Source organism: Ursus americanus, chromosome 1 (assembly GCF_024610735.1).
Source record: "Ursus americanus isolate L20-20 chromosome 1, mUrsAme1.1.p, whole genome shotgun sequence".
Taxonomy (NCBI): Eukaryota; Metazoa; Chordata; class Mammalia; order Carnivora; family Ursidae; genus Ursus; species Ursus americanus.
In genome coordinates, this window is record NC_142127.1 from 82,178,254 (window position 1) to 82,190,776 (window position 12,523).

The following is a 12,523-nucleotide window of genomic DNA, read 5'->3' on the forward strand; positions in this document are numbered from 1 at the left end:
AAAACAGTATGGCGATTCTTCAAAAAATCAAAAATAGAAAGATCCAGTAGTTCCACTGCCAGGTATTTACCAAAGAAAATAAAAACACTAATTCAAAAAGATATTTACTGTAGCATTATTTACAATAGTCAAGATAGGGAAGCAACCTAAGTGTCCATTGATAGGTGAATGGATAAATATGTCTCTCTCTCTCTCTCTCATACACACACACACACACACACGAATATTACTCACCCATAAAAAAAGAACAAAATCTTGCCATTTTGAAAACACAGATAGAGCTAGAGGGTATTATACTAAGTGAAATAAGTCAGGTAGAAAAAGGCAGATACCACATGATTTCACTTACATGTAGAATCTAAAAAAAGAAGTTAAACAAAAATAGACAAAGACCAATAAACACTGACACAAATTGACAACATTAATATTCTACCACCTAGTTGTATATACACACAGAAAAAATAAACAAGCAAACAAAAAATAAAGGAAAAAAAATCGGTTGTGAACTCCACGAAATTTTGGCATGGAAAGGGGGTGGGCTGAGACTGGAATTTGAAAAGACATTAGAAATGAAAGGGAACAAGAATAATCATAATATATTGTGCAATTTTGCCTAGAATTTGGTAGTATCCAGTGTGTCAATTGCCTAAACTGAAAATTTCAGTATAAGTTTTAAAAAATTCACACATCAAATTGGCAAATTTAGCCTTGTTCCCGTACCACCTACCCACCCCATCTCCCAAGCCAAAGAAAGGAAGAGACAGTAAGAGAGTTTAGGGAATATTTATGCACAGTATCAAAACACCCCCTTTTTCTCTTTTTTTTGAAGATTTTTTTAATATTTATTTATTTCTTGAGAGAGAGAGAACTCATGAGCAGGGGGAGGGGCAGAAGGAGAAGCAGACTCCCTGCTGAGCAGGGAGCCCAATGAGGGACTTGATCCCAGGACCTTGGGATCATGACCTGAGCGGAAGGCAGCCACTTAATCAAAGGGCAACCCAGGCGCACCCAAACCCCCCTTCTCTTCTTTGAAAAGAATTTTGAAAGTTAATGGTCTGCTAAATAGTCTTAACTGTGATTTTAAAATCCTTGCATAACATTAAATGTTGACAACTAGGAACATATAAGAAAATTAACGAACTTTTTAACTAATCAAAACATATATGCTAAAGGAATAGTCTGAAGTTACGCATGTCAGCAGTTCAACAAGCAGTGTGTGTATGTGTAGGTGTGCAATGTCTCTTTCATTCAGTAAACCAAGCCACTATGCAAGTGTTTCCAAACTACACAGTGCACAAAGGCCCAGCTGGAAGTACAAGTAGTGCTAAAATCCACCAAGAATTCTACATTTTAAGCCTGCAACTACAAATCTAAATCTGCTCAGAGGAAGAAGCACATTTTTCTTCTGCACAAAAATGGGCTGGTGATGGCCCTGCAAAAGCCACTATGGGCACTGAAAAGGAATGAGAGCCAGACAACTCAAAATCAATGGAATTTTAAAATCTGAGTTCTAACAAAATAACAATCCTTATAAAAATATTAGTGTAGTTTTGTATCAAGAATAAGCCAGTCCACCTTTTAAAGTTTCATATCCTGGAGCTCATACTTCTTTTGATGTGGGGCCTTGAAGACACTCAGTTCTAATAGAGACCAGCTTAATAAATATTAAAAATATCATCTAGAGATAGCCTTCTTCATCAATAATTTCTTTTAAACACAAGGGAACTATCTTCACAACTTCTGCAAAGCAACTTGCAACTTCTTCAGATTATTTAACACAGTGGAATATACAGCAAATTTTAAGCCAATAAACTGGCAACTTACTGCACTATAAGAAGGTACTTTTATAGAATTTTTGGCATTTTTCTCATACCACTAAGGATTTCTCTTTAGTTGTGAAAAGGCTTGCCCCTGATCATTCCAAAACATTAATGTGTTTGAAGTGGTTGGGAAAAAAAAAAAAAAAACCCACACCAAATTCGTCATTATATTGACATCATTCACCTATATACCAAATGTTAAAAGAAGTTTTTCAGAGAGAAGGAAAATTACATAGGTCCGAAACAGATCTACATAGAGAAAGAACACTGGAGAATAAGTGATGGTAAAAGAGTACCTAATGGATCTAACAGGTTTGTTCAAAATAGTAATAGCAACAATTTAATTGATTATGAATGTGCTCACACATATGTGCATGCTTACATATGCCTATGTAAGCTATGTATAAGTGAAAGGAATGACAGAAGTGACACAAAAAATGAGAAAGAATTAAGATTATTTTGTCATTATAAGGTACCTACAGGGTTATGTGACAGAAAACTTGGATTAACTGTAAATGTAACCACTAAAAAGAGGGCTTTTTAAAAAATATTTATTTATTTATTTGAGAAAGAGAGAGCACATGCAACTTTTTAAAAAATATTTATTTATTTATTTGAGAAAGAAAGAGCACATGCAACTGTGAGCAGGGGGAGAGAATCTTAAGCAGACTCCCTGCTGAGTGTGGAGCTGACACAGGGCTCCTGAGCGGAAATGAAGAGTCGGATGCTTAACCAACAGAGCCACCCAGGTGCTTTACCACTAAAAAGAGTTTTTTAAAAAGTATAACTGATATTCTAAGAAAGGAAAAGAAGTGGAATCATATCAAATATTCAGTTAAAACCCAAAAGGCAGAAAAAGTATGGAAGACAAAAACAGGAGCAAGGAACAAGAGCAACAATAGAAAACAGTGACAAATATACTAGATATTAATCTACTACATCAGTAATCACTTAAAACATCAATGGTCTATACCAATTAAAAGAGAGTGACTGTCAAGAGTGGATCAAAAAATAAGACTTAACTATATGTTATCCACAAAAAAACCAACTTTAAATATAAAAACACATACAGATTAAAAGTAAAGAGATAGAGAAAGTTATGGCACACTAACACTAACCAGAAGAAACCAGGAGTACCTATATTAATTTCAGACAGAGCAGACTTCAGAGCAAGAAAAATTATCATGAATATCATGAATAAAAAAGGGGATTACAGCCAAGAAGATAACAATCCTTAATGTGTATGTGCCTAACAAAAGAGCATCAAACTATGTGAGGCAAAAACAGAACTGCAATGAGAAATAAATGAATCCATTATTTTAGTTGAAGACTATAACACTCACTCTATCAAAAATGCATGGATCCAAGAGGAAGAAAACCACTAAGGATACAGCTGAACCATTCATAAACTAGATGTAACAGACATCGACAGCCTACGTCATCCAACAACAGCAGATTACACGTTCTCAAGTTAACAAGTAACATAAAAGAGACTACATTCTGGGCCATAAAACAAAATTGAATTTTAAAAAAAACAGAAATCGGGGTGGCTGGGTGGTGCAGTTGGTTAAGCATCTGACTCGGTTTTGGCTCAGGTCATGATCTCAGGGTCCTGAGATCAAGCCCCGCATTGGGCTCCATGCCAGTGTGGAGTTTGCTTGAGATTCTCTCTTCCTCTCTCTCTGCCTCTCCTGCTTATGCTCTCTCTCTCGTATAAATAATCTTAAAATAATAAAAATAAAAAAACAAAAAATAAAAAGAAATCCTATTATGTCTGCTGTCAGACCATAATGGAATTAAATTAGAAATCAGTAACAAACAGGGGTGCCTGGCTGGTTCAGTGAGAAGAGCATGCAACTTGTGATCTCCAGGTCATGGGTTCAAGACCCATGTTGGGTGTAGAGATTACTAAAAATTAAATAAATAAATAAATAAACTAAAAAAAAAACAAAAACCATAAAACCTCACTAATTGAAAAATCCCCAAATACTTGAAGACTAAACTACACACTTTTAAGTAATGCATAGGACAAAGAAGAAATCTGAAGATAAATTTTAAAACACTATGAGCAAAATGAAAATGCAAATACAAGCCACCAAAACTTGTAGGATGCAGTGAAAAGTCTTTATGGAGAACAGTAAGAGAAAGTTACACAATTTATAGCATTTAAATGCATTATTAGAAAACTTTTTAAAAATCTGAAACCAATCACCCAAGCTTCCACTTCAGGAAATTAGAAAAAGAAGAGCATATAAACCCAAAGTAACTAATAGAAAAATAGTAAAAACTAGAGAAATCAATAAAACTGAAAATACAAAACTGAGAAAATCAACAAAGCAAAAAATGGTTCCTCTTAAAGATCAATAAAATCAGTAAGCTTCTAGCCAGACTAAATAGAAAAGAAAAAAAAAAAGATTACACAAATTCCTAATATTAGAAAGGAAAAAGGAGATATCACCACAGATCCTACAGAAATTAAAAGGATAATAAAGGAATATTATGAACAACTCTAAGTCCGGAAATTTGATAACCTAGGTGAAATGGGCCAATTCCTTGCAATGCACAATCTGCAATGCACAAAACTCATACAAGAAGAAATAGGGAGGTGATGGGGATGAATTAAATAGGTGATGGGGATTAAGAAGTACAGTTGTGATGAGCACTGGGAATTAATATGGAAGTGTTGAATCACTATATTATACACCTGAAACTAATGTTACACTGTATGTTAACTAACTGGAATTTAAATAAATACTTTAAAAAATTACTCCTGGGTTTAGTATAAATAAAATATGTAAATTTAAAAAAAAGAAGAAATAGACAACCTGAATAGCCCTATATCTATTAAAGATATTAGATCAGGGGTGCCTGGGTGGCTCAGCTGGTTAAGGATACGACTCTTAGTTTCAGCTCAGGTCATGATCTCTTGGTTGTGGGATAGAGCCCCACATCAGGCTCTGAGCTCAGTGTGAAGTCTGCCTCAGATTCTCTCTCCCTCTCCCTCTTACTAAGTCTCTCTCCTCCTCTAAAATACATAAAAATTAAAAATCTTTAAATAAAGAAATTGAATCAATAATTAATAACCTTGCAAAAGAGAAAGTACCAGACTTAATGGGTTCACTGGTAAATTCTACTAAAAATTTAAGTAAGGGGCGCCTGGGTGGCACAGTGGTTAAGCGTCTGCCTTCGGCTCAGGGATCAAGCCCCACAACAGGCTCCTCTGCTATGAGCCTGCTTCTTCCTCTCCCACTCCCACTCCCCCTGCTCGTGTTCCCTCTCTCGCTGTCAAATAAATAAATAAAATCTCTGTCAAATAAATAAATAAAATCTTTAAAAAAAAATTTTAAGTAAGAAATTTTACCAATCCTCTACAATCTCTTTCAGAAGACAGAGGCAGAGGGACTACTTCCTAACTCATTCTTTGAGGCCAGCATTACCCTAATACCAAAACCAAAGACATTACAAGAAAACTACAGATCATTATCATTCATGGAGATAGCTGCAAAAATCCTCAACAAAATATTAGCAAATTAAATTCAACAATGTATAAAAAGACATATACCATGACCAAGTGGGATTTATCCCAGGTATGCAAGACTTGCTCAATATTCAAAAATCAATTAACATAACCCATCACATCATCCTATCAATAGGTACACAAAAAGCATTTCACAAAATTCAACACCTATTCATATACTAAAATAACAAAACAAACCAACCAACCCTCAGTTAACTAAGAATACAGAGAATTTCCTCAACATGATAATCTACCAAAAACTTTTATCTATATCATACTTTTAATGGGGAGAAACAGAAATTTTCCCACTAAGATTAAGAACAAGGCAATATACCCCCTCACTTCTTATTTTTCAACATCATAGTAGAAACCCCACTAATGGAATAAGGAAATAAAAGATATCCAAAGTGTGTAAGGAAGAAACAAAACTTTTTGTTCACAGATGACATGATTATCTATAGGAAAAATCCAAACGAATTACACTCAAAAACCCCTGCAACTAGTAAGTGATTATAGCAAGGTTGCAGGATACAAAGTTAATATGTAAGTCAAGTGCTTTCTACATACCAACAATGTACAAGTGGAATTTGAATTAAAAACATATTACCATTTACATTAGCATACCCATAAATAAAATACTTAGGTGTAAGTCTTACAAAATATATGCAAGATCCATAGGAGAAAAACTTTAAAACTCTGATGAAAGATACCAAAGAACTAAATAGATATTCCATGTTCAAAGACTCAATACTGTTAATATGTCAGCTTTTTCCAACTTGATTCAATGAAATCCCAATCAATTCTGTTTATATCTTATTTCTCAACAATAATAAAATGGACAACCCAATTAAAAAACAGGCAAAGACCTGAACAGACACCTCACCAAAGAACATACAGATCTGGCAAGTAAGCATATAAAAAAAAATGTTCAACATTGTATGTCATTAGCAACTTGCAAATTAAAGCAATAGTAAGATACCACTACATACCTAGTAGAATAACCAATATCCAACACTAACATCAAATGCTGACAAAGATGTAGAGCAACAGCAATCTCATTCACTGTTGGTCGTAATGCAAAATAGTATAGCCACTTTGGAAGAAAGTTTGGCAACTTCCTACAAAACTAAATATACTCTTACCATAAAATCCAGCAACTGCACTTCTTGGTATTTACCAAATAAACTGAAAACTTATGTCCACACAAAAATCTGCACATAAATATTTTATAGCAGTTTTATTCATAATTTCCAAAATCTGGAAGCAACCAAGACATTTTTCAACAGGTGAATAGGTTAAGTGAACTGGTACATCCAGACAACAGAATATCATTCAGCACTAGAAATATGCTATCAAGTCAGGAAAAGACATCAAGAAAACTTAAATGCATATTACTAAATGAAAGAAGGAGATCTGAAAAGGCTACACACTGTATGATTCCAACCCTGTGACTCTAGAAAAGGCAAAACTATGGAGACAGTAAAAAGATTAGTGGTTGTCAGGGATTGGAAGGAGGAAAGGACAAATAGGCAGAACACAGAGGATCTGTAGGGCAGTGAAACTGTTCTGTATGATACTACGATGGTAGATACAGGTCATATACATTTATTCAACCCATAGAATGTATAACACCAAAAGTGAACCCTACTGTAAACTATGGGCTGTGGGTGATAATGATGTGTCTATACAGTACCACTGTGGTAGGGGATGTCAATAATGGGGGTGCTTATGCATGTTAGGGGACAAGGGATATATGAGAACTCTCTATAATTTCTACTCAATTTTTCTGTGAACCTAAAACTGTTCTAAAATAAAACTTGTTAAATATATATAATTATGAGCTTATTTTAATTGAAGTACTACTTTCCTCAATGATGTCCATATACCACAATATAAAGGATTTCTTTACCATTTTGCAGTTATTACTCCATTTTGCAATTGCACTTGAATTTCTGCTCTTCTATAAAAAACTGTCCTCAACCATCATTGCAATTTCTCTAGGACTGTTTTTCATTCAACTTTTTCTGTTTCCCATTCAAGTAAAATATAACAAAACCAGACTTTTCTCATCTGTTTCTGAAGTGTAGAGAATTTAAAAAGTAATAAATACAAAAATAATGTGTCATCATATTATACAAATATAAAGGTACTCTTATTTGCAATTAATGAAATGTTATTAGTCTTTTTACTCTCTGAATGTCACAATGAGTTCATACTTCTATTTATCCAATTCATCAAAGGGAAATTCAACACCTGATTTTTTTTTAATTTCTTTTCCTTTCCACAGTCAAAAATAGGAAAGCACAAAGAAAACTATGAGTATTCATTTTTGCAGGTCTGCAAGAAATTACTCATTTTCTTTCAATCTAGAAAGATTCACCTGAGAGCTTCCAACTAAATATCAACAGTTCTCTCCTTTCTTGGTGGATGTCTAATTTTGCTTAAAAGAATTTGCTTATCAAGACTGCCAATTAGGGGCACCTGGCTGGCTCAGTCAGTTAAGCATCTGCCTTTGGCTCAGGTCATGATCCCAGGACAGGCTCCCTGCTCAGCGGGGAGTCTGCTTCCCCACCCCCACCGCCAGCTCCTCCACCCCATTCATGCGCTCTCTCTCTCAAATAAATAAATAAAATCTTGAAAAAAAATAGACTGCCAATTAATACCAAAGTAAAAACTCAAAGAAGTTTGAATATATGGGGACTAATTTGGGGAAACAAAGAGCCTTTTCTCTCCAAACCCAAGACACCTGGGTGATTTGGAAGATACTGTCAGTTTTCCTCAAATAAAACAAGACTTAACCATGTTTCTTCCTTTTTTACAGCCTTGGAGGATCAGAATATATCCGTGTCAAAATCTGAGTTTTCCCATACGCATCCTAGATGAAAGTAACTGATCACCGTTTCCCAGATGAAAAGAAATGTTAGAACTCTTAACGTTTTACCACCAGATGAGAGGGAACATAACTGTAGCATAGTCCGTCAGTGACCCACCTATAGCCCCTGACACTTACCAGTTCAGCACACAAAAACCTGACTTCCAAATGCCAGCACCTGCATTTCTTTGACCCAGGGCTTTTTTGCTGTTGCTTGAGCCTGCTCTGTCACCCAAGTGGCAGAACAAAAGGGTGAGGGAAGTGACACAACCCAGAAGAGCCTTCACCTGGTAACTGATGACCTGCTGTACAAATACGCCAATTTCCTCACCTCTCAAATTAATTCAGGCATGTATTTTACACTTTAGGTTTCAGATCAGTACCTTATTATGTATAGACACCTTATATTTAATGTTTCATCTAATTAGCTCCAGAACTCTTTAAGGTAGATGAAAGAGGAATCGGATTCAAAGGTTTAAGAACAACATTAACCTCAGTGAGCTGGGCTTGCTCAGTCAGAAGAGCATGTGACTCTTGATCTCGGAGTATACCCTGACCGGGTATAGAGATTACTTAAAAAAATTTTAAAATCTTAAAAAAAATAACAATAATAACATTAATCTTTGCTCAGGGTCACAGAGCAAGCCATAACTGTAACACAAGGAGGTCCAAAACCTGTGCTGCTACACCAAAGGAACAGACACTGGGGGTGGTTCTATTCTTATTATAGTATAAGGATTAGATTTCAAATCTACAAAAACCCTAAAATTCGATTTTCCTTTCCAAAGGAAAATGGCTTTAAAAAAAATTTTCTAATGCACACTAGTCTCTCAACCAAAAGTTATTTTTAAGATAATCAGTAATGACGTTACGAACTAATCCATTGCCTGCATTTTTGGAGGGAAAAGGAGCCAATCAAAAATATATTTAAAGTAACAATGGTGGGGCGCCTGGGTGGCTCAGCTGGCTAATCATCTGCCTTTGGCTCAGGTCATGATCCCAGGGTCCTAGGATCGAGTCCCGCATCGGGCTCCCTGCTCTTCGGGGGGCCTGCTTCTCCCTCTCCCTCTGCCTGCTGCTCTCCCTGCTTGTACTCTCTCTGTCAAATAAATAAATAAAACCTTGAAAATATAAATAAAAATAAAATAAAATAACAATGGTAATGGTAAGGGCTAATGGTAAGGGCTAATATGAGTGCTTTCCAATTTCCTGAAACAATTATATTCCTTCACAGCTAAATTTCCTAATCAGAATGAAAGAATTTGTTTTTCTTATCAGGGTTTAAAAAAAAAAAAAAGTAATAGAAAGCATTTATAATAATATAATCTAAGATTTTTAAGATAAATATAATACATTTTACTTACCAATTTTTAAGTTATAAATGTTAAATATTATAATAAAATAGTTACTTTTAAAGGTCTATATTTTGTCATGTTGTATTTCATTCATTCATTCATTCACTGAATACATACTCACACTGGTTCTAAGATGTATAAGATACATCTTGTGGCCGGTTTAGTACTAGAGACAAAGGAAGAAAGTGGGGGAAATAAAGTTAAAATAAACAATAGAATGGAAGAAGAAAAGATAAACATATGGAGAGAAATTTCAGATTGCCAACCCCAATTTTTGTATCTTCAAAACTGCATATTCAAATACAGAAAAATTCATTTAGTCCAAAAATAAAAAAAAAAAAAAACACCCACTAAAGAGTAGACAATGCTAGGCAGTGAGTATACAATGACAGAAAAAGTAGTATTTGCTCTTAAGTTACTTTAAGTTGAATTCAACTGTAGTATTTGCCACTGTAGACCTTAAAATTAAATTGAGAAGTCTATTCATATTCAGTAGAGATAATGAAAATTTAATTGTGTTAGCACTCACTTAAAAATTTAGGTCCACAAAATGCATATTATATGCTTAAGGTTTAATTCTGAACTTCATTCATTAAAAATATTCATCTACATTTGAAAAATCAATTTCCAAAACTGTAAAGAAAAATAGACTTAAAAAAATAATAAACTTAAAAAAACTTACATCAGAATAAATGTATTAAATTATTGAATGAACTTAACCTGAAACAGAACTAATTCTAGTTTAAAAAAATAGAAACCATTTTTACATTCATATTAAAAGATACAAATACTTAAAAGTTGTATTATTCTCAAAATTCAGTAAACATCAAAATTAATAAAATGTTGAGAAATAATCTTTCCCACAAAAATCTATTCACATTAGTAAAAATATTCAAAACAAAATGAATATCCAATTTTGCAGGAGGCATATAAAATCAAGAAATGCAAATAGAGTTCAAATAGCAAAAAACAAACACAAAAACCTAAACAATTATCAAATAATTCAGTGAACTAAAGAATTCAAAGAGTTATTATATGAATTTTGTATTACTGATTTGATCAGATGAGTGTAATCTGAGGATCTAGAAATATAGATATGAGCTTTAATAACTAAGGCATCCTAATATTAAATGGTCAATAATGCAAGAAGCTAAAAGTATATATTATATCTTAATAATAAACTTCTTAGATTCATTATTTTCCTAAAATGCATGTCTCATGTTCCTGAGCCTTCCAACTGATTACAGAAAAATGAAGACAGAATGAGAAATAAACTTTCCACGCCTGAAACTAATTTTTTTCCAGGCTACTTTACTTCAATTTTCACCAATAAACTGGCAAAGCTGATAAGAAATGAAATGTATATTGCTTGATGCTTTGTATAAAAAAATTTTTAATAGTTCGAATCTCCCTATTTATGTATGTTTTATATAAATGTCTAAAGTTAGTGTTCTCTAAATTCAAGGAATAAATGCAAATCTTAAAATTTCTTGACCAATCGGTAATTACATGCTTGGTTTATAAGGTTTTTTTTTTTTTTTAAGGTTTAAAATGTGGTTTCCATCCTTACTAGGTGTTGGGTTATTAAGACTAACAGATATATTAGCAAATCATATAGGACAAAATATGATTTAATGATAAATTGTATGGCAGATCAAGTACTATAGGAGATCAATTAAAGAAAATCCTAATGAAGGTCAAAATAGCCTAGGAAGACATGATTTTCTAATTTTTGTTACTAGCTTAAAAGAGACAAATCTGCCCATTAGCTGTCCTCAACAACAAAAGGTAAGTAATTTACTAAATTTACCTACTAAATTTTATTAAACTGACTTCTTCAAAAGCATTATAAATATGAAAACTGATAAATTTCTGGACTTCTTTCAGAGCACATGTACTTAATAATTCTCGTGGCTGTAAGCATCAATGAATGATATGTTGACAAAGTTGCATGGCCCAATAGCAAGGACATTGGTTTAAAGTCTTCCACAAATGGACAAGAATCCTAGCTCCATCAATTATTTGGCTTTTTGACCATGGGCAAGTTACTTAACCATGAGAAGACTACTTCTTCTTAAATTAAATAAGGATAACAACAATCACCTCCCATGGTTGTTGAAAGGATTAATATATCATACGTAAATATCACAATGCCAGTCAGAAAAAATACATGCTCGTTATTAGCTCCCACATTCAAACACATTTCAAACATAGTGATACCAGAACACCAAACGACTGGAACGCCCACTTGGTTTTGCATTTTATTCTTTACCATAAAAATTGATATACTGACCTATTTATTAGTAAAAATTTATTAGTAAAAATTAATGTGTTCACCTTCTAACTCTGTAATAATTCTCACTCATCTTTGACAATTTGATAAAAATTGATATACTGACCTATTTATTAGTAAAAATTAATGTGTTCACCTTCTAACTCTGTAATAATTCTCACTCATCTTTGACAATTTGATAAAAATGATGGGCTTTTTCCTCCCAAAATATATACACAGTATTTTGCATCAAGTTAGGGACATTAACAGATTCCCTAAAGCTAGATTAAAAACTATGTTCTATCCGGCTTTTTAAAAAAAAATTTAATTCAAATTAAATAAAATTTAAAAACTCAGTTCCTCAGTTACACTGGCCACGTTTCAAGCGCCCAATAGCCACATGAGGCTATTTGATAACACAGATATAGAACGTTTTTATCATCTCAGAAAACTTCTATCAGATAGGGCTATTCTGGGGTATCAATACAGTGTGATACATAAAACTATTTTATCTCTGTTTTTGTTTTGTTTTGTTTGAAGTAGATTCTCAAGAGAGAAGAGACTGTGAATATTTTGCCCACAACCGAATCCCCAAGGTCCAGCACATAATAAGCATTCAACAGGATCTAATAGCTGACATCATAATTTTGTTTTGGTTATACTAATCCAGCAAAAATTGACTAAATT

At 33.5% G+C, this 12,523-nt stretch overlaps 1 protein-coding gene and 1 long non-coding RNA gene across 11 annotated transcripts in view; both read right to left on the reverse strand.

Moving 5' to 3' along the window:
- Positions 1–12,523, reverse strand: part of KANSL1L (KAT8 regulatory NSL complex subunit 1 like) — a 150,416-nt gene that overhangs the window by 117,340 nt on the left and 20,553 nt on the right. For 8 of the 10 annotated variants that reach the window (XM_045806634.2, XM_087863161.1, XM_087863156.1 and 5 more), the window contains exon 3: positions 9,686–9,730. The exons of the other annotated variants lie outside the window; for them this stretch is intronic. In XM_045806634.2, the coding sequence (XP_045662590.2) occupies positions 9,686–9,730 (45 nt within the window). The remainder of the gene's footprint in view (positions 1–9,685; positions 9,731–12,523) is intronic. 10 annotated transcript variants of the gene reach the window in all.
- Positions 1,953–9,679, reverse strand: LOC148110810 (uncharacterized). The gene is made up of 2 exons (XR_015724888.1): positions 9,574–9,679; positions 1,953–7,413 (listed from the first exon to the last, which is right to left on the reverse strand). It is a non-coding gene; the product is annotated as an uncharacterized LOC148110810 (long non-coding RNA).